The sequence below is a fragment of the Echinops telfairi genome, unplaced genomic scaffold (assembly GCF_000313985.2).
Source record: "Echinops telfairi isolate 266 unplaced genomic scaffold, ASM31398v2 ScPeMD7_7461;HRSCAF=8499, whole genome shotgun sequence".
Classification (NCBI taxonomy): Eukaryota; Metazoa; Chordata; class Mammalia; order Afrosoricida; family Tenrecidae; genus Echinops; species Echinops telfairi.
Genome location: NW_022111361.1, coordinates 4,557,407 through 4,579,173, shown reverse-complemented (window position 1 = coordinate 4,579,173; position 21,767 = coordinate 4,557,407). Strand labels below are relative to the sequence as shown.

Sequence of the window (21,767 nt, the reverse complement as noted above, 5' to 3'; positions counted from 1 at the left end):
ACGAGCCCTCAATAAAGTAATTTTTTAAAAATAATAATTTATAAATTATCAAAAGTTCATGAGGAAGGGGGAGCGGGGAGAGAGGGGGGAAATGAGGAGGTGATACCAAGGGCTTAAGTGAATGTAAAAATGTGCTTGACACAATTGATGAATGTATGGATTGTGATGAGTTGTATGAGCCCCCAATAAAATGATTTTTAAAAATCATATGAAACAACAACGACAAAAAAGAGATTCGCAGCCTCAGAAACCCACAAGGAGCCTTCCACCCTGTCCTAGAGGATCACTGTGAGTCATAATTGACTTGTTGGTGTGTTTTTCTTAATTAGCTTTCAAACTGAGTAAAGCTCAGCCTCTTTCTTCAAGTAACGGACATTGGACAAGGGATGGTGGCTAGGTTGGCCAAACTCTGTGTCTCTATGTCTTCGCCTTTATTGTCTCCTACACACAGCACCCGGCGCACAGTCTACCACCCAAACGAAGTCTTTTTCATCTTTTTCTCCAGTAACTCTCATGTCCCTAAATTTACAGGGAATGTTCAGATTTAGGCTTGGCAAAAATCACTGCAAACAGGCCCACTTTTCATCCTGATACCCAGAGCAAACCGCCTTCTACTTTTCTCTCTTCTCCAAGTTGGGCATTCGATCAGTCACCAAGCCCTAGGAATTCTTTCTCCAATCAGCCTCCCCACGCCCACCCCTGGCGCCCTTTCTAACCCACAACTACCACTCAGTCTCACTGTCACCCACTGCCATGGGGAATGATTGTACCTGATCATGACCCACAAGGCTTCTGAGACGAAATGCTTACAGGAGCAGACAGCATCATCTTTCTCTCACGGAAAAGCCTGGTGGGCCTGAACCACTGACTGCTCCATTAACATGTGACTGCTTACTTCTCAGAGCGCCTCGGCACAGAATAGATGTCCAACAAATGTTTGATGCAGAAATGAGCATGCGACTTCGCTGAGGCAGCCACATCTTCTATGACAAAGTGTGCTAGTCTGGGTAGACGAGAGAAACAAACTCATAAACATGCACATGTATACGAGAGGGGTTTAAATACAAGAGAGATTGAACATTGAGAAACATCCCAGTCCAGATGAAGTCCCTAAGTCTCATATTAGCCTCTATGTCAGAAACCAATCTACAAAGTCCTCTTTTGACACAAAACACATGCAATGATGCCGAATGCAGGCCAGTGGGTAGAACGTCTTTGGATCCAGTTGTGATGTAAGCATTTCAGCGCTGAAAGAGGTCTCCACCTGATTTCTCCAGCACCCACAGCTGCATCAGGGCAGGTCCATGTGGCTTCTCCTCAGGGATGTCTCACAAGGAGTCCGCCTTGCCAGGACAGTGAGAGTGTTTCCTGCCTCCAAGGAGGAAATACCAGAGTTTTCCCAGAATCCTCAGGGGAAGCCCATGCCCACAGAGGCCTCATTAGCTGTGACACGATTGACAGACTAGACTCCACCCCCTCACTCTTAATCCTCTCAAGTTCCAAATTGACAGCAGATTATGTAACTACCACCCAAAGACTGGAGAGAAACAAACAAACTGGTCTCCCCCACCCCACCTCCAAAAAGAATGAAGTGGGTGTGCAGAGGAGAGGTGTCAGTGCCCAGGATCTTTCCATAACATGGTGTCTCAGTTAAGGTATAAGCTAACCAAGGCCACAGACATCAAGTCAATCCCAGGCATAATGACTCGATAAGACAGAGTAGAACTGCTCCTAAGAGTCTCTGAGACTGTACGTCTTTATAGGAGCCCACAGCCTCTTCTTTTTTTCTTGGAGCGGTTGGTAGGTTTGAACCACCCACCTTGTGGTTAGCTGCCCAACACAAAGCACAGTATCACCAGGGTTCCTTCCAGGATTCTTCTAGCTTGCTCTTCACCCACCTTCAACATGTAGTGTCCAGTCCTGGTTCAAATAGGTGCTCCAACTCCTGCCTTTTATCAGTATCCCAACAAGTGGAAAGAGGGAAACGGACAGCACAGGCCATGTACTCTGTCAGGTTGAAGCCCCTGGTGAACCTCATTTTTGCTCAGATCCAGTGGGTTAGACGTTGGTTTTGTAGCCATTCTGAGCTGCAAGGGTGGCAAAGAGATGCAGCATTTATTCTGGGTGTCCATGTACCCAACTAAAACCATGGAATTCTGTTACTAGTGGAAGAAAATGAGAATGGCGATTAAGGAAGGACTTTCAGGCTCTGCCACACTGCTACATTAAAAAAAAATAAAACCATATTATTAACATGTAATTCACATATCATACAATTCAATCATTAAAACAGAGTAAAAAGAGTTGTGCAATCAGCACCATGATCAACTGTAGGATATTTTCTGCTTTCTTGTACTTATTATCATTAGCTCCTTGTTTCCCATGCCACAACCCTGAGAAACTATGGATGCAGTTACTATCACTATAGATTTACCTATCCTAGATTTTATATAAAGAAAAACATACAAAACCATAAAGATAAGAGAAAAAAATCCAAACAATAACAAAATAAAACAGAAAAAAAGTTCAACTGAGAAGAAATCAGAAAATAATACAAACCAGACAAATTTGTATGTGTTAACTAGGTGCTAAATTTTAACCTATCTACTACTGCACTAGTCCACTTCCCAATGCGCTCTAACAGTAAGCCAATGCAAACGGATTTTGAACCTCGTGTCACCTAGGGCCTTCTGCAAACTGGGTACTCAGAATTTAAGCTCTAATATTGCTCCCTCTTCCCATCTTGGATTTTATAATTTACAATCCTTGGATACCACAGGCTGGTGTGCTGCTTCCATGGTGGACTTACCTGACACCTCGCTTAGATGGCTGCTTGTTTTAAGACAAGCTTTTTTTGGCTCCAGATACTATTCTTTCTCTTAGCCGGGCACCATCTGATTTCTTCACCACACTTTGCTATAGCACCCATATCTTCAGTGATCTCTTCATGGTGGCAAGTATTGAATAAGGCCACATCATAAGAACTAATTGTTCTTTGACTCGGACTACAATTAAATCACATTGCTGCCTTCTTAAGGCCTAGCTACTTGGGTCTAGTAGACACTTTGTATCCCAGGTCATTCTCCCCTGTTAATGTTTAAGTTAGTTATAGTTGGTTTCCATGACTTGAAACCAAGATGTTTTTAGCAAATGCACACATTTATGAGTATTTACACAATGACACTAAATGCAACAGCACAGGTGCACTTGAGCCGCTAGGTTATGTTGCATTAACAACCTTTAAATCTCTGTGGCTCAAAGCATCAAAATTTCATTTGTAGCTGGAGGTGAGGGGGTGCTCATTGTAGCCATCAAGGTCCCCAGTTAAGCAGATGTCCTGCTTCACTGTGCATTTCCGAAACCATTACCCAAGGAGGAAGCTAAAGCCACCCATTGGACACTGGCTGTTAAAGCCGGTGCCATTTCCCCTGACCTGCTAATCTTCGAAGTCACGGGGCCAGATGGTATTTCAGAGAGGGGAGGGAAGTAGCAAACCTCATTTCTCTGGGAAAAGAACTAGAGCATTTGTGGCCTTCTCTGCTGGCTACCACCAAGTGGGCCGAAAGCGATTCAGGTTAGCTCTTATTGCAAAGCACTCAGAACTCCTTAGAAGCCATCCCTTCTCTGCCCAGACCTGCCTAGCTGAAGAGGGAAATGCTGCCTGAATACTAGAGGGGGCTCCCTGGGTAAATAAGGAACACTCCAGACTCTAACCCCGAGGCTGGCGGTTTGAGTCCACCCAGAGTTATCTCAGAAGAAAAGCGTGGAGATCTGCTCCTGAAAAAATGAGCCCCCCAAACCCGACAGGGCCCAGTTCCCCTCTGAGACATGTGGCCATCAGGAGTCAGAGTCCGTGCGACAGCAATGGGTTGGGCTGAAGCACTGAGGACTTCTATGGCCAATGACAACCCACATCTGCCACCGTTACTTAAAGCAAGTCAAAAAAGCAACATAAAACCGGTCCATCGGCATCTTGGTTCTGCTTCGTTCACCCCTTAACACTTTGGAGAGCCTCTACCTCTATCCCTAGCCTCATCGTGTGTTTTGGTTTGTTTGTTTGCAGTGAGTTTGTACTTAGATATGGCAGGGACCAAGCATCTCAGAAAAGACACCAAGGATCAGTCGCTTGTGAGGGTACAGGAAGACACTGACTTAACGCAAATAATAGGAAATAGGTTTTCGAGGCGGGCAAAAGCTAAAGACATGGTGAGATTCCAGGGGCGTGGAAGTTCCTGGCTGCCCCAAAATGCTTTCAAAAGACTGAAACAAGGGGCACAAATGCCTCCTTTAAAAAAACAACTCATTCCTGTGATTTATGATTTTACCTTTCACGAGTGCAAATCCAATGCTACCGAGAGAATGGGTGGGATTGCTGTGTGTTGCCCATACCTTAGCGAAGCAGATGTTTTCCTTTATGACCTCTAGCTGGGACCAATGGCCCTGAAGTAATCAGCTTTTGAAGAAGACAAAAAGAAGGGTAATTTGGGGGCACTGGGCATTCGTTAAGGACACGGGCCTTGGTGGGGCACCCATGTGGTCCTCATAAGGCCACTACGGGCCTGGGATAAAAATAGGGGGTGAGGCAAGACTAAGAAAGGAGATTCAACCAGGCAGGCTCTATGCCCTGAGCCTGGTCTTTGCTTGAGGCTGAGCCTGCCATGCGCCTGTGGAGTTGCAGGCACTCACTCCTGCAAATCCCAGAGCACCAAGCGCTATTTCCTGCCTCGGGGCTTTTGTAAATGTGCCAGGTGACTTCCCATGAGGATGTTACTGCCCCTCCATCTCTTCAAACCTCAGCTCAACAACATTCCCTTTATAAAACTCTTCCTGTCCCTTTACGCTTTTATCCCGTGGAGGCTCTAGACCTCAGCCATTACCCTTTCTACCAACTCCCACCCCAACCCACCCCCGAAACAACAAGGTGCCATGAAGGCCATCCTGACTCATGATGCCCACAGGGATGTCAGGGTAGAGCTGTGCACCATAGGATTTTCAATGGCTGGGTTTTCTGGGAAGTAGATTGGCATGGTCTTTCTCCCAGGGTACCCCTGGGTAAACTTGAACCTCCAACCGTTTGGTTAGAGGCTGAGCATTTAACCATTTGCACCCCTCACTAACTTCTGCAGTTATTCCACTGTTTTGCAATTCATTATTCCTCTTTCTGATTAGTCCAAGAATGTGTTAGGGCAGTGGTTCTCAGCCTGTGGGTCATGACCCCTTTGGGGGTCAAACGACCCTTTCATAGGGGTCACCTAAGACCATCGGAAAACACACAACTATTTCACATTATATAATTACACATTGTTTTGTGATGAATCACTATGCTTTAATTATGTTTAATTATGTTCAATTTGTAACAATGAAAATGCATCCTGTCTATCAGATATTTACATGATGATTCATAATAGCAAAATTAAAGTGATGAAGTAGCAATGAAAAAAATTTTATGGTTTGGGGTCCCCACAACATGAGGACCTGTCTGAAAGGGTGGCAGCATTAGGAAGGTTGAGAACCACCATGTTAGGGGGACAGAGTCTGCCTCTTCTCCATCTCTGTGTTCCCCGCATCTCTGCGGTGGGAGCAGTGAGTGGTCCAATGCTAGGTTCCTAACCAACTGGTCAGAGCTTGGAACCCACAGCAGTGGGTTCACAGTGGCAGTGTGCTTCCTGAGAGATCACAGCCGAGAAAACCTTCCGGGACAGGTTGACAGTTCTGTGATTTGAGTGCCTTGAGAGTGCCAAAATGACTGCTTTCTAGAACTATGCAGGAAAGAATGAGAGATGGAAATGCCGCCGGCAGAAACGGATAAGAAACCAAATGAAAAGCTGTTTCTATGGTACAACTCTGGGTCTCTCTGTGCCTGAAGGAAACAAGAGGGTAGAAATCAGAGACACCTGGAGATCATTCGACTAATGGACCATGCAAACAGCAGTGTCCATGACCCCGAGGCCAGATGAACCAGATGGTGCCCAGCTACCAAGAGCTCGTCCTCTGAAAGGAATCCTCATCTTTTTCCCCAAGAAGAGACTGGTACTTTCGAACCATCAACCTTGTAGCTAGCAGCCTAACCAGTAACCACCATGCCACCAGCGCTCACACACACACACACACACACACACACACACACACACACACACACACACTGGATAGAGGGGGAGAAAAATGTGGAATAAAATCATGAAAGAGATGATGACTGGTAGGATAGGGGCTGGTGGAACCCTTCAGATTTGGATCTGAACCATACCCGTGGCTCAGTTTTCAGAAGGCCAAAAAAAAAAAGCACACCCCCAAACTCACAGCCTTGAAGAGAATGCTGGCTCATAGCGACCGTATAGGACAGACAAGAACCGCTCTTGTGGGTTCACAAGGCTACATAATATTTATGGCAGCAGAAAGCCTCGTCTTTCTCCCACAAAACAAATGGTGGAGTTGACCACCTGACCTTGCATTTAGCAGCTCCGCGGCATAACCCACTAGATCAGTGGTTCTCAAACTTCCTAATGCCACCACCCTTTCAGACAGTTCCTCGTGTTGTGGTGACTGCCCCCGCCAACCATAACATTGTTTTTGTTGCTACTTCATTATTGTCATTTTGCTCCTGTTATGAACCGGGTGATCCCTGTGAAAGGGTCATTCAAATCCCAAAGGGGTCATGACCCACAGGTTGAGAACTGCTGCACTGGACCATGAATAGACAAACACTACACAAGTCTATAAGGAGATCAATAACACTATGGAGGTATGCACACCTAGGGACAACTGATCGTATGAAATTGAAGGGTGGCATTTATCCAAAGACAAAATTCAGAAGGGGTCGGAAAGAAGGAGGAACAGAAAGAGGGAGGCAGCGGAATAAGTGATGTTACATCGCAGGGATTGCAATGAATGAATGAATGAATGAGATGAAACAAATGTGCATGAATGGCTGAATGTGAAAGTGATTATCTGCTCAGCAGACCTTTGCCTGACTCGCAATAAAATTTTCTCTAAAAAGTAGATAGACCTAGATAAGGATGTAACAAGCAATAATAGCGTCACATTTGGGTATTTTTATATAATACCTGGGGGTCTATTCATTTGTCGCAATGCTTTTTTACGTACTGTCATATTTAACTTGCCTTTTACTTTACTTCTCTCTTCTTTATCCGCTATACTTTCTATCATCCTCCACCTGAAACTAAACATACCTATTCACTAATTATCTGAAAGAATGCTTCTCAAGTTTGAGTTGTAATCTATATAAAAATCAAAACCGAATTCAATGCCATCAAGTAAACTCCAACTCACAGTGACTCTACAAGACAGAGTTTAGCTGCCTGTGTGAGTCCGGGTGGACGAGAGAAACAAATCCAGAGACACTCATCTGCGTGAGGGAGAACTTTGTAGACAAGAGCAACTGTATATTGAGAAAACACCCCAGCTCAGTCCAGGTCAAGTCTGTAAGTCCATCAATAAGTCCGTAATTAGCCCATATATCTGACACTAGTCCACAAATTCCTAAATTCCTCTTTAGACTCACAAAACACAAGCAATGATGCCGAATGCAGGAAGATCAGAGGCCAGTGGGTGGAAAGTCTTGTGGATCCAGTGGTGGTGGAAGCATCTAAGCACTGGTGTGGGTCTCCACATGGCCCCTCCAGCTCCAAGGTTCTGGCTGCCATCAGCATAGCTCCATGTGGCTTGTCAATAGGAAAGTCTCACAGGGAGAGTGTGTGTGTCCCACCTCCAGCAAGATATTTATCTCCATAGCACCTGCAAATGAGGTCATCAAGCTGTGACCTGACTGACAAGCTAAACCCCCCCCCCCCCCCCCGCCCCCACCACTCTTAATAGTCTCGAGTTTACGCCAGATTATATAACTACCACACTGGCCCTATGAGTTTTCAAGGCTAAATATTTACAGGAGTAGAAAGCCTTGAAAGGAGTGGCTGGTGGTTTTGAACTGCTGACCTTGCAGTTAGCACTCTGACTCATAGCCCACTAAGCCACTAAGGGTTCCTTATAATCTATATTAAGTACTTAATATGTACTTATATGTGTATACATGTGTACATAGTCACATTTCTGTACTCTCACTTACTGCCGTCAGGTTAATTCTGACTCATAGTGATCGTATAGGACAGAGAGAACAGCTCCTGTAGGTGTCAGAGACAGTAACTCTTTATGGGAGTAGAAATCCTCATCTTTTTTCCCCCAAGAAGTGGCTGGTCCTTTCGAACTGCCAACCTTGTAGCTAGCAGCCTAAGGAGTAACTACCATGCCACCAGGGCTCCTACACACACACAGAACTTTATATATAAACCCTTTATTCTTTTAATAAGAGAACAACTAATAGAACCTTATATAGGCCCACAGTATCAACTTAAATTATTTTAAATATGAAAGCACTGAAATCTTTACAAGTATAAAGTTAGCATAAAATCGTTAGGTGTGTCATTTCTATATAACCATAAAAGCCATTACAATTTTATTCTATGGACCAATGCGGCTTAAACCAGCCTTACTCTAATGTGAAGGATTGGAGAAAGTTGAGGCTGTCTGCTCACTGTTCAGATTTAAAAGCTCAGAAACCCTAAAAAGGAATTCTGCTCCGTCGTGTCAGTTTCCTGTGAGTAGAGATGGGTGGGTGGCTGGGATTTTGATTTGGGCCAGTCACGTAATAGACGATACCATTTTCTTGTCATTCAAATTGTCACTTACAAAAGTAAACATGATATCTGATGACTACCCTACAGCCTACGTTCAGTTTCCCAGGTGGTTCCCCGTCATGGTTGATTCTGTGCGTTTGTCATACTGTGGTGGCCGTGCGTTGCTGTGACACCGGAAACTATGTCACTGGTATTTCAAACACCAGAAGGGTTACTCATGGTGAACACGTTTCCCCAGAGCTTCCAGCCTGAGAACAGACCCGGGAGAAGGAGTAGCCAGTTCCCTTCCAACGCACTGGAAACCTGACGAGTAGCAACGGCACGTGGTCTGATATAGTGCCGCAAGTCGAGCCCTTTCGGCTAGAAGGTGCTCAAGATACGACTGGGCCGTCGTCTCCTCAAAGAAGAATGATCTCAGTGACGTGGGCAGCGCATGGCTTTCAGGACCTTCACCTGCTCACAGGCACAGCTCCAGGTGAGTTGCTAGGGAGCCACCAGATAATCGAGCTGGTTCCAGAAGAGGACGTGAAAGGGAGGTTACTGGTACTGTCATCAGATGGGGCTTGGCTGAAGGCAGAGAATAACAGAAAGATGCTGTATTAGTCTAGGTACTTTGGAGAAACAAATCCACAGCAACTCATGTATAAGAGAGAGTTTTATGTAAAGAAAATGTGCGTCACGAAAACATCCCAACCCAATGCTGCCCAAGCCCACAAGTCCAACATTAACCCGTTAACCCAACACCAGTCCACAAAGTCCTTCACCCCACAAAACAGAGGCAATGATGCTGACTGCAGGAGGAAAGCTGAGTCAGTGAACGAACAAGCATCTCAGCACTAGCAGGGGTCTCCACACGGCTGCTCCAGCACCCAGGGCTGCATCGGGATAGGTCCATGTGGCTTCTCCTTGGGGATGTCTTGTAGGAAGTCAATCTTGAAAGCTGAAGCAGGGAACTGCTAAGGCAGCTGCATCCGGTGCAACCATCACAAAACAAGAGACCTGAGAACTAGAAAGGCGAGGCTCACCACCCATTTATCCCTCCGCCTTTCAATTAGCCCCACATGTGATTATTGGCCAGGCTGGCACAATTAACTAACTCAGATGCCTACTTGCCATTGGTTGACTATGCAGAAGCATTCAAGTAGGTGGGTCATAACAAGGTACAGATAACATCGTGAAAAGTCTTATTCTGTGCCCCTGCATAACCTATACATCGACCGGGAGGCAGTTGTTCTGACAGAGAAATGGGATACCTCCTGGTTTAAGTCAGGAAAGAGGTGCATCAGAGTTCTCCCCTTTGACTGATTTATTCAGTCTGAATGCGAGCAAATAATCTGAGGAGCTAGGTTCGACAAAGGCATCAGGATTGGAGGAAGGTTCTTTAACCACCACAAAATAGTTTGCTGAAAGTGAGGACGACTTGCAGCACTTACTCATGAAGATCAATGACTACAACCTTCAGTCGAGACTGGCTCAGGATAAACCAACAAAAGCCACCCAAACCACTCACTGCCATCAAATCAATCCTGACTCATAGTGACCCTACAGGGCACGGCAGACCTTCTCCTGTGGGTTTCTAAGAATGCGTGCCCATGTTCCTAGGCAGCTCTCCCAAGCCACTCTCCATTCAACATGGGCTCTTCATGGCTTGAATCGGTCAGAATCTGGCATAAACTTCTCCAGCCGTATCATGGGCCATCAGGGCACTAGACAACACTGCCGATAGAGATGGTTGGCCAGGGGTGGGGCTGTGGATGAAGGTGAAAATACTGCAAGATGCAAAACTGCAAATAACCTGAAGGAAAATATTCCAGGACTTTATCAGTAGCTAGCAACCTTTCAGTGGTTGGATTAGGGACATTGCAAAGCATGTCTGAAAGAGCATTTAGTCATCTGCAGTTCACTTTACGCTGCTGAATCCCTCTAGTTTTTGCTTGATATTATTTCTCCGCCAGGATTACATTTCATGCAACATCATTCCATTTCAAGGGACTAGGATGAGGGGCTTAGATCATTTCCCAAGCAGCTCCCTCAGAACCTGGCCTAGCCTCCCAAGGTGCCCCTGGCCCAGCCTCTTGTTCCCGTCTGCCAGAGAGAGAATATTCCTTTTTGAAGAGGCACAAGCTAACATGCACGGTCTCTGGAGGGTTCCTCCAGGGTCTGATTAGATGATAAGCTCTTAAAAATCTTACTTTAAAGCAATAACTCTTTAAATGTTTGTATAGACAGCATATGTCCACCTGGTTCGAAATCAACAGGCATACAGTGTACCAAGAAGAATTCTCTGCCCTGGCCGCCCCTTGCTTTTCTCATTGCTACCAATATCATTGGTTTCCAAAATTTCCATCCAGCGAGATTTGGAGTCTACGCCAACCATTGCTTTCGCAGGTGCCCCTGCCCTCCTTGTGTGCACGCACATGTTTAAGGTCAAAAGCACTGCTACCCGGGTTTCAGTTCATACATGCACAGGTTTATTCCGGAACAAAACAGGTTGAAGCATGTCTCTGAGATACGAGGATGATTACAAATTCTCACAGCAACGCACGGTCTTCATTTATTTCGGATGCTTTCCTCCAAAAAGCTCAATCAGTGATTCCTGAGTGATCTGCTCAGGCCAGTCAAATTCAAGGCAGACAGTTCAGCTCAGAAGGTTTGGGGGACTGTTTTTGAGAATTCCAGGCGGGGGGGCATCTTCATAAGTTTTCTCAGAAGACCCAGGGTGACCATGGGGACTTATTGTGAAGATGTTCTAAGAACTTTGAAAACTACACTGTGAAAGAAAAGAAGGGTGTGTGTGTGTGGGGGACAAACACAAAAACTGCATTGTGGAGGGAAAAGTGCCAGATTAGCTGAACCAGGGAATTCACCCCCTCTCCCCCCATCATGATAATGCATATGCTTATTCTTCAAGTGTAGCAAATCCTGTGAGAAGTTCCCTGGGAAGCCTTCCTCCAGCCATCCTATGGCCTGACCTTGCTCCTGTTTTGTTCCCCACAGGGAGGAAATTTTTTTTTTAAGTTTATTAAAAGATAATTTTATTGGGGGGGGGCGGCGCTCTTACAACTCTTATTCCAATCCATACCTCAGTTGTATCAAGCGTATTTGTACATAGGTTGCCATCGCTCTTTCCTAGACAATTACTTTCTAATTGAGTCCTTGGGATCAGCTCCGCTTCCCCACCTCCTGACCCTCGTGACCCCTTGATAGATTATACATTTTTTAAAAGAATACAATCTGAATTCCTTAAGGATGCGAAACTGCTGCTTTGATGTGTGGAAGAATGCAGGGGCAGGGGCGGGGGCAGCGCATGTCTAGAAACAGCAGCCAGCACAGAGTTTTGTCTTCCTTGCTGGGTTCTGGGTTGATGGCACTCGCTTTTGACTTCTCTCCCAGAAGCGGGAAGATGCTCCCTGCACCAGCCCCTGCCACTCACACAAGGCCACAGGCCTGAGGCAGGCCACCCTGGTGCATGTACCAGCACCTTTCCTGATGGACGTTAGCCCAGGAAACATGGATGCCGCTGGAAATAGAATATATGTAACCAGATAAAGAAGCAAAGTTCTCATTTCATTGATGCCTTTGGCGCCCTCCCCCTCCCCCACTGCTCTCTCTGGAGGCCAAGGAGCAGGGGTTCCCTATGAATGACGTCCCTGTGTTTGCATTGCTGGAAGTTCAAACACTTTCTAGAATAACAAGCCTGAAGGACAAAGCTCAGGAGCTTTGCTAGTCATCAAATAGACCTTGGCGTGACAGAAAACACTGGAAGATGTGGATAATTTCTATCAGCAGGTCGGTGTTTTTCCCTCCAGAGATTAATGTTTAACAACGCAGGATGAGAAGGAAGGAGGCTGGGAGCTCAGCACTAGCGTTTCCCCTGCTGAAGGGCAGCTAGCTACAGGCCTCTTTGTCCTCAGACCCTCGGGGGCCAGTTCCCACCACCACCACCACCCACTGACTGACTAGCCCCCAAGTCAAGATTGCCAAATAGGGAACCCTGGGAAAGGATGCTGGATGCCCATCACTTGGGCGGGAAATCCACGTATTTCCCCTCGGCTCTCTGTGGTACCAGAGGCATCTACTACCTCAAGCCAGTTGGGAGCCTTCTGACTCTGTTTCCACTTGCACACCATGAAACAGACTTGCCCAGAACAACGGCTGGAGGGTTAGAGCCCAGGTCTTCATCAGACTGCCCTTTGGACCTGTTGGTTACTCGTTTCCCTCCAGTTGATGATAGACTGCCTCATAGTGAACCTCTAGGACAGAGTAGAAACTGCCCCGCAGGCTTCCCAAGACCGGCAGTCCTCATCAACTCGATCAAACCGTGGTGTTTTTAATTGCCTCACATGCATGACAAGAAAATGATCTAAGCCAGGCATCCTCACACTATGGCCCGCGGGCCACATTCGGCCTGCTGAGGACATTGATCTGGCCTGCCCGGTGTTTTGGCCCTGTTTGTTTTTTTACTTCAAAATAAGATATGTGCAGTGTGCATAGGAATTTGTTCATAGTTTTCTTTTAAACTATAGTCCGGCCCTCCAACGGGTCTGAGGGACAGTGAACTGGCCCCCTGTTTAAAAAGTTTGAGAACCCCTGAATTCTAAGCCCCTCATCCAGGTCCGTGGAAATGGAGTGGCATTCCATGAAATGATACTCTTTGCAGGGAATTGAGAGTGAGCAGAATGTAGAGGGATTCCACAATGTCCATTAAGGATGTGTCCTGCGACGTCCACAGTCCCACCATAGAAAGGTAGCTACTGGTAAGATCTTGGTATATTTTTCTCCAGGCATTTACCTGGTTTTGTATCTTGCATTTTCCATCTGACAATATTTCACCATAATCCCCCTTCCCTCCTCCCCTTCCCACCTCCCTACCCCATCTCTACTGGAAGGCTTTTCTAGTGCCCTGGTGGCCCATCAAACGGCTGGAGAAGTTTATGCCAGACCCTGCCTGATTCAAGCCACAAAGGGCCCATGTTGAATTGAGAATAGTTTGGGAGCGTTGCCTGCAAACTCAGGCACACCACGTTCCTGTTTGTCCTTGACAAGCAATTAGTACTCTGCCTGTGCCCAGCCACATCTCAGGCTTTTTCCAGCAGAAGGACCCTCTTAGGTTGGAACCCACGATCAGGGTGGCCTGTGTCTGTCACATTCTGGTGCACACTCTTCCCTGCAGTCTCCAGGCATCCAGCCAGAGAGCGTGGGCAGCACTGTGGCCAGCAGCGTGGGCTCAGGAACCTGACAACCTGGCTTTGAGTACTGGCTTTGTCAGCGAATGGTGGTGTGGGCTAGCTGCATACCTGTGCCTCTATTTCTGGATAGTCAGAATGAAGTTATAATGCACTACCTCATTGACCTATTTTTGAGGATTAAATGGAGTTAACAACTACAGAGCACGTCAGCAATGCCACAGACACCCCCAAATTCCACTGCCATTGAGTGGATTGTGACACATAGCAACCCTCTGTAGGGTTTCTGAGGAGCAGGGGACCCTCATCTTTCTCCTTCAGAGTGGCAGGTGGGTTTGAATCATTGACCTTGTGGTTGGCAGTCGAATTTTTGCCTGATTGTGACACCACAGGCATCGTAAACAAAAAATCACACTGCCCTTACATCAATTCCAACACATCGTATTGTAGCTCACTAAAATTGGTTTAGTAGTGGTAGATGTGGGATTCAGAACCAGCAGAAACAAAGCATGCTTTTCCACAGTGCCTAATTATATTGGAAGCAGAGAACACTCAAAGGGAAATTTGCTTTTAGTTGATTGAATCAGGGTTGTTGTGTTTTTTTTCATTCACACACTTAGCATATGCAACTTTAATCAACCAAGGGGGGAAAAAGTCCCAAATGTACAAGTGGAAAAAAAAAATCCAACTGTTGACACAGGCTTAACTAGTATCAGCTACTTTTATGTACAGCTGTGTAAGTTCAAAAAAGCTATCCTATATATATATACAAAAGTTGTTTATACACAAGTCTGTACATAAGGGTCTATACTGTGAACCCTCGTTTATCGCGGTTAATCGGTTCTAGACCCTACGTGATAAATGAAATTCCGCGAAGTAGGATTCCTTATTTGTAAATAAAATATTTTCATAGTTAGAGCATAGAGGACATGAAAAAACACCCTTTAGTCACCATTACACTCATATTACCCAATTTATTAAATGAAAAAGGGAAAATGCAGTAAAACATTTTGGACATTACAATTATCATTTATTATTTATTATATTATGAAGTACAACGGTTGGAGCGAACGGAAGACTCACCGTGATGGATTGATACAGTGGCTGCAGCAACAGGCTCACACGTGGCCAGGAGTTTGAATATGGCCAAGGGCCAGGCATGATTTCATGTGCAGGCTCACAATCAGGTGGTGTCCTTCCTCCACGGCACCTAAAACCTTTATGGAAGCAGATTTCCACATCCCCCCACCGCCACCACCACCAGTAGTCGGTGGGTTCCAATGGCTGATCTTTCGGTTAGCATCTGACCCTTTCAGCACCGATTCCCCAGGGCCCCTTGCATTTGGGGCAGAGACCAGGAATAGAGAAACAGCTCTCCAACTTCTCCACCCTTCAAACATCCCCAGAGACTCTTTCCATTCACCGTGCACTTTCCCTGCTGGATTCTAAACACCATGGAACCCGACCCACCTGTTTTGTCCCTTAGTTACCTGACATGTCTTGCTTAGTGGTTGGAAGCAAGGGGTTCATAACACATGAGGAGGTCATTAGGCAGTCCATGGAAAAGCAACATCCAGCAGACTCCAGGGAATGCGGAGACAGGGGCAGAATGATGAAATGGAACACACAGGAGATTTGGAGATGGCTGAATCTGTCCTGGATCCTGACTCCTGTTTCTGACTGTAAAACCTCAGATGGTCTCAGTTCTCCACATGATGCAGTAGATAAAGAGGATACAAGAGGAAGGGAGGACGGGGAACCGATTGCAATGACCGACACATAACCACACACCCCCTCTCCAGGGAGACGAATAACCGAAACCATGGGGGAAAGGAGACTGCAGTCAGTGTAAGATATGAAAATAATAATAATTTATAAAAGGGCCACGAGGGTGGTGATGGGGAATAAAGAGGAACTGATACCAAGGGCTCAATAGAAAGAAAATATCTAGAAAGGAATGATAGCAACATATGTAGAGATATGCTTTAGACAATTGATGTACGGGTTGTTATAAGAGCTATAAGAGCACATACTAAAATGATCTTTTAATAAACAATTTAAAAAGAGGATACAAGAAGCTCCCTTCCTCCAGCCCTACCCCCCAGATGTTGATTTCCATCTTTTCTAGCATGACTACCATTCCTTCTACCTCTCTCAGGATAGAAGATGGTTCTTCCAACTGAGTCCTGGCCATTCTATCCTGGAAATTATAAGGGAAACAGAGACAGTTGTAGATACGTCCCCATGGTATCTGAAGAAATGAAAGGTGAAACAATAGTAATGGTGAGGATGGGGAGCTGGGCAGGAAGTGTTTCCAGGAAGACCATCAATAGACCACCGTGTGACGGAGATGGACATCCTACAGACCAGACCGCTTACTCTGTGTGTTCCAAGATGAAATCTCACATAGTAAATGTGTGCTTTCCAGGTGGAGACCAGCATCTACAGTCCATGCTCCCGTAGCCTAATTCTGGAGCTCAGAGAAAGCCATGATCCCATATGTAATCCCCCACACTTCTAGGAAGTTGTGGTGGTTACATAATCTGGCATCAACTTGTTAAATAGATTATAGGGGTGGAGTTTAGCCTGTCCATCAGGTTGCCGCTTGATGACCTCATGTGGAGGCCCCACGGAGATAAATAGCTCACTTGAGGCCAGATACATGCACTCCCTGGGAGACTTTCCTGTTAACAAGCCACATGGAGCTACCCTGAGAGAGCCAGAGCCTTGGAGCTGGAGGAGTCATGTGGAGACCCATGCCAGTGCTGAGATGCTTCCACCACCACTGGATCCACAAGACTTTCCACTGACTGGCCTGTGATCTTCCTGCATTTGGCTGTGGAGTCTAAAGAGTAATTTATGGACTAGTATTGACATATGGGGTAATATTGGACTTATGGACTTGATCTGGACTTGGCTGGGATGTTTTCACAATGTCCAATTGCTCTTTTATATAAAGCTCTTTCTTATACACATATGAGTCTTCCTGGATATGTTTCTCTAGTCTACCCAGACTAACACAGAAGTACATGTGATTTCTCCCCAAGTGATGGTAATTTCTTGGCATCCAGGGATGCTGTGTGATATACAGGGCAGACAGAACTGGGGACCATGGGGTAGAGTTCAGAAAGGCAATACTTGGTCATCTGGGCTGGGTTAGAAAGGCCTGGTGGGCTGACTACACTGAACATCAGTGTGTGTGTGTGTGTGTGTGTGTGTGTGTGTGTGTCTAGTGAAGCTGGAATCTTTCATTGGTCCACAGTGGAACCTATATTGGCCAAGGAATACTGGGCCTGAAGTAACAGCATTGTGACCTTGGAGAAGTCACTAGAATTCTCTAAGCCTTAGAGCCCTTTCTGCATGAACCCTGTGGTTCTAGGTTTCAAATCCATTACTTAGCTCTAGAGATAAAAACAAACAGACCAACAAAAATTGGGTTGATGAGAGTCCTGGGCTCTCAAGTCAGGAGCAGGGACACTGGGCCGGGAGAAGATAACTCACCCTCTCGGGACATCGCCTCTGTCCTTAGGAGGTAGGAGGAAGGAAGATCTGAACCATGAGGAAGTCACATGGGGCCTGTTGTCAAGTTGGGAAACAGACCAGGAGCCACACTCACCACAAGTACCTGCTCCTGGGTACTAGATGGCAGTGTGGAACACCCTGGGTGACAGATGGGTGCATCTAATTTCCACAGACTTTAGCTTGCAACAAGGAAGCCACAGAGCAAGTGTGGAGCCCTACGGGAACGTGTAATGAGGCCACCAGAGGACTGATGGCTTGGAGGCCTCTGTCTCTTCATGGGTGGTCTCTGCTCCAAGCATAATCTGGGAGAGATCCAGGGGCCCGGTTGAACCTTCAAGCCATTGTTCCTAGGCTAGGAAAAGACTTTGGATGTTTGATGGGGAACAGGTGAATAAGTATTTAAGTCTGCAATACTCTCAGAAGGGAAGAGAGATAGATAGATGATAGATAGATAGATAGATAGATAGATAGATAGATAGATAGATAGATAGATAGATAGATAGAAAGATAGAAAGATAGATAAAGAAAAATGCACCATTCTCGCCTCAGACACATAATTATATAAAAGAAAGATTTGAAAGCATCTTGGGGCTTCACCAACACGATACCAGAAATCAAGTGCCCCTTTCACCCCCAACCTTGGGAGAAAGCATGCTATTTTAGAATGAGTCAGGGGTTCTTTATAAAATTTAGAACGAACTCTCTCTCATTTTTACAAATCATTTTTGGGGGGCCTCTTACAGCTCTTATAACAATCCATGTATCCATTGTAGCAAGCACATTTGTACATATGATGCCATCATCCTTTTCAAAACATTTTCTTGCTACTTGAGCCCTTGGTATCACCTCCTCTTTTTTCCCTCCCTCCCCAGCCCTCCCACCCTTGTGACCTCTTGATAAATCAGAAATCATTGTTATTTTCATATCTTACATCGTCTGCTGTCTCTCTTCACCCACATTTCTGTTTTCATCCCCCCTGGGGAGGTGATCATTGTGATTGGTTCCCCCTTTCTCCTCCCACATTTCCCCTACCCTCATGGTATCATTACTCCCATTACTGTACCTGAGGGTTCATCTGTCCTGGATTCCGTATGTTGAGAGCTCTTATCTGGACCAGTGTCCATGCTCTGGTCTAGCCGGATTTGTATACTTCTACCTTGGGGGTAGAACTATCATGGGGTAGGGGTGGGGGAGAGGAAGCATTCAAGAACTAGAGGAATGTTGTGTGTTTCCTAGGTGCCATATTCTCTTGATAATGTTAAGAACTTAGGTCTGAGAGAGAAAGAAGTCTGACCTTAGTATAGAGTGAAGAGGTGGGCATCTCCAGACCCAGCTAAGCCTCTTTTCTCTCTCTCTCCATAAACCTGGAACTTTTTGCTTAAGCCCTCTCGGGTGCCACCACTGCCCAGAGAATCCAGGGAGTGTAGAGCAGCATTGGCTAGAGTGAGAACAGATGCCCAGAGCCTGGCAGGATACGGCTCATGTTCTAGTCTTCTCATTATCCAATCTGTGGCTTGGAGTGCCAGAGAACAGCCACCCACACTGTTGTGACCTTCAATGACCCAGAGAAGATTCCCTTGTCATAGCAGAAAATGCCTTCTTCTTTTTTACTAGCGGAAAGAGTGATCATGTCTTAACTAAGGACTGTGTGTGTGTGTGTATGTGTGTGTGAACTCGCCCAGTGTCTATGTCTGCAGGCCCTGCCCCTAGCTTCCCAGCAGGACCAGTCTGCAGTCAGCCAGCCAGCTATTCTGTGAGGCATAGAATGATGCTAGAATAAGTGGGTCCCTTCCCTCTTTCTGGGCCCCATGCTTATTTATCCAAGCCGCCCCAGGAGCCGCCTAGAACTTCCACCCATCAACGGAGGCCCACCTCATAAGACAGTGAGGTTTCCCACAAGGATAGATTTTTTCCACCTGAGTGCCCACAAACGGATCAAGGAGATGTCAGATAATTATCTGTGGGAAGCTGATGTGCTAAAATCATATTGATTAAAACAGTAATGACTAACACACCAACTCCGGGCCCTCCTTCTGTCTCTCAGTATCTGGATGCAGATACACTTTCTCAAGAGCCATCTAGATCCAGGAGATGCATCTAGATGCCTCTGAACCACTTACTTGGTAGGCCCGTATCCAGTCTTCTCACTGTGAGCAACAGTTATCAGAATGTTGTTTCACACTGGAAGTCTGGTCGTGTATTCATTTTGTAAGTCCCCAGACTGCTCCAAGTGTGTTTCCACCTGGTTTTCCTCTAACCAAATGGGAGTAGGGGGGCGGAGTTTTTAAATTGAGGACAGGAACCACCAGTTGGCTGGATCCACTGTCTTGACTCCTCCCCTCTCAAAACCAAGACAAAACCAAACCAACCCCTTGTTCACTCAGGTGATAAAGATGGATCTAACTGCGGGAAAATATAGCTCAGGCTTAAACACAGGGAAGCAGTGCGTGTTTGCATCCACCTAAGGATAATCACCTCACTTCTGGGAAGGGAACGAACCTGATGTAAAACCATTCCGCCTTTGAGTTACAGGGTTTGACTGAGCCAGGTCCGGTGAGCTGTGGTTTTCTGGTCTCAAACACCGTTAGCCTTTCGGTTTTCAGTCTTAGACTTCAGCTCAATAGTGTCCTGTCTGAAACCAAGAAATGGGCTTCGAGAACTCCTCTTAAGAAACATCCGTTTGGACTTTGAGAAAAGCCCGAGCACTCAGCGAAACCTCGGGAGGGGGCAGGAAAGCAGCTGCTACTACGGAGAGCTGGCCGGCCACCTCTTTCGTGGAAGCTATTCGTGCTTCCGAACTCCCTCGGGGTGAAAGTTAAGGCTTTGCTTCTGACAGGAACTGCCCTGACCTTGAAAGCGTTCCTTTGTTGCCCTAAACTGAAGAAGGCAACTTGCGTTGCGGTCTGTGATCTGCGCCATCAGGCAACAAACGCGCATTTTGGGGCCAGTCTTTCTTTGGGAACGAAAAAGGATCGAGGAAGGGAAAGGCGTCCGGGGCTGGTCGCGCTGGCCAGGCAGAACGGTGAGCGCGACCCAGGCTTTGAAAACGCTTCACACTTTGTGCGCTTTCACGTCCGCGCCTTCCCACTCAGAACCGCCTCGAGTCTTGATTTGGTTTGCTCTCGGAAAATTAAAAAAACAGAAACAAAACAAAAAACGTGCCCCACTGAGCTGCTCTTAGAGGCACACCCCCGCCCAAATCCCTACTCGCCCCGCCGTTTCCTCATTTCTGTTTTTCCGGCGGGGCAGGAGGCTGCGTCTCTCCGGGGCAGGGACGTGGCACGAGAGTCTGGCTTCCGAGCGGCGTCCCGCAGGCGCGCCCAGGGGATCGGCGCGGGGTCGCCGGTGTCCCACGTCTTCAGAGCGAACCGCCCATCCACACTCGGCAAACTTGACCGGAGTGTGCTTACAAGGGGGGGAAGGGACAGAAGTCCCCCCAGGGAAATTCTACCCAGCGCGCCCTCCCGGGGGCGGAGGCTGACGAAATCCACCAAACTGGTGCTGTACTGGAGTCTAGCGGGAAGCCTTTGGGCGCCAGCCCCGACCCCCACCCCCAACCCACCCCCAAAAGAGGAGACAACCCCGCGGATGATCACCTCACAGCTCTCCGAGGCTCCCAGAGCGCATCCCTCAGTCCATAGGTAGCTGCGGGAGAAGGGGTCCCCCACTGTGCGCTCAGCCCAGCGACTGTCCCCGTGGGCTGCAGGTGTGTGTGGGCTGCACTGGGGACAGGTGCCCACGGACGCTCGAGGGTCGGGGGGAGGCGAGAGGGGAGGAGAGGGAGGAGCCCTGGGGCTGCACGAGCCCCGCCTCTGCGTCTTCCCCCCCTCCCCAAGCCCCCGAAGGGAGGAGAGTACCCCCGCCGCGGGCCGGGCCTCCCTCCCCCGCGGGCACCCCGCACCCAGTGATTGGCTGGCGCGGCGGGTCCCTGGCACGCGCCGGTGGTGTAGTTATAAGACTCCTCGCGTGCCGGCCCTCCGCCCCAGCGCGTCCGCCAGCGGCCTCCCCAGCGCAGCACGGGCGCGAGCCAGAGCGCAGCGGCCGCGGGCACGCCCGGCCAGGCCGAGGCCAGCTCCCGCCGGCCCTCCAGCTCACGGTTCTCGAGGGAGCGGGAGCGGGCGGCCGGAAGGAACAGCCCGCCAAATAAAATTACTAAAGCAATCCCCTCGGGCCATCAGTGTCCCCTCACGCCACCCCCACACCTCTCGAGGCCCGGCGGCGGCGAGCATGGACGCGGTGCTGCTAGAACACTTCCCCGGGGGCATGGACGCCTTCGCCTCGCCCTACTTCGACGAGGACGACTTCTTCACCGACCAGTCCTCCCGGGACCCGCTGGAGGACGGCGATGAGCTGCTGGCCGACGAGCGGGCCGAGGTGGAGTTCCTCAGCCACCAGCTGCACGAGTACTGCT

At 47.6% G+C, this 21,767-nt stretch overlaps 1 protein-coding gene across 1 annotated transcript in view; it reads left to right on the top strand.

Annotated features, from left to right (window-relative positions):
• The first annotated feature begins 21,583 nt into the window (after positions 1-21,583).
• PTF1A (pancreas associated transcription factor 1a) overlaps positions 21,584-21,767 on the top strand; it is a 1,468-nt gene continuing 1,284 nt past the window's right edge. The window contains exon 1 of the mRNA XM_004710888.1: positions 21,584-21,764. Coding sequence (XP_004710945.1) covers positions 21,584-21,764 — 181 coding nt within the window. The remainder of the gene's footprint in view (positions 21,765-21,767) is intronic.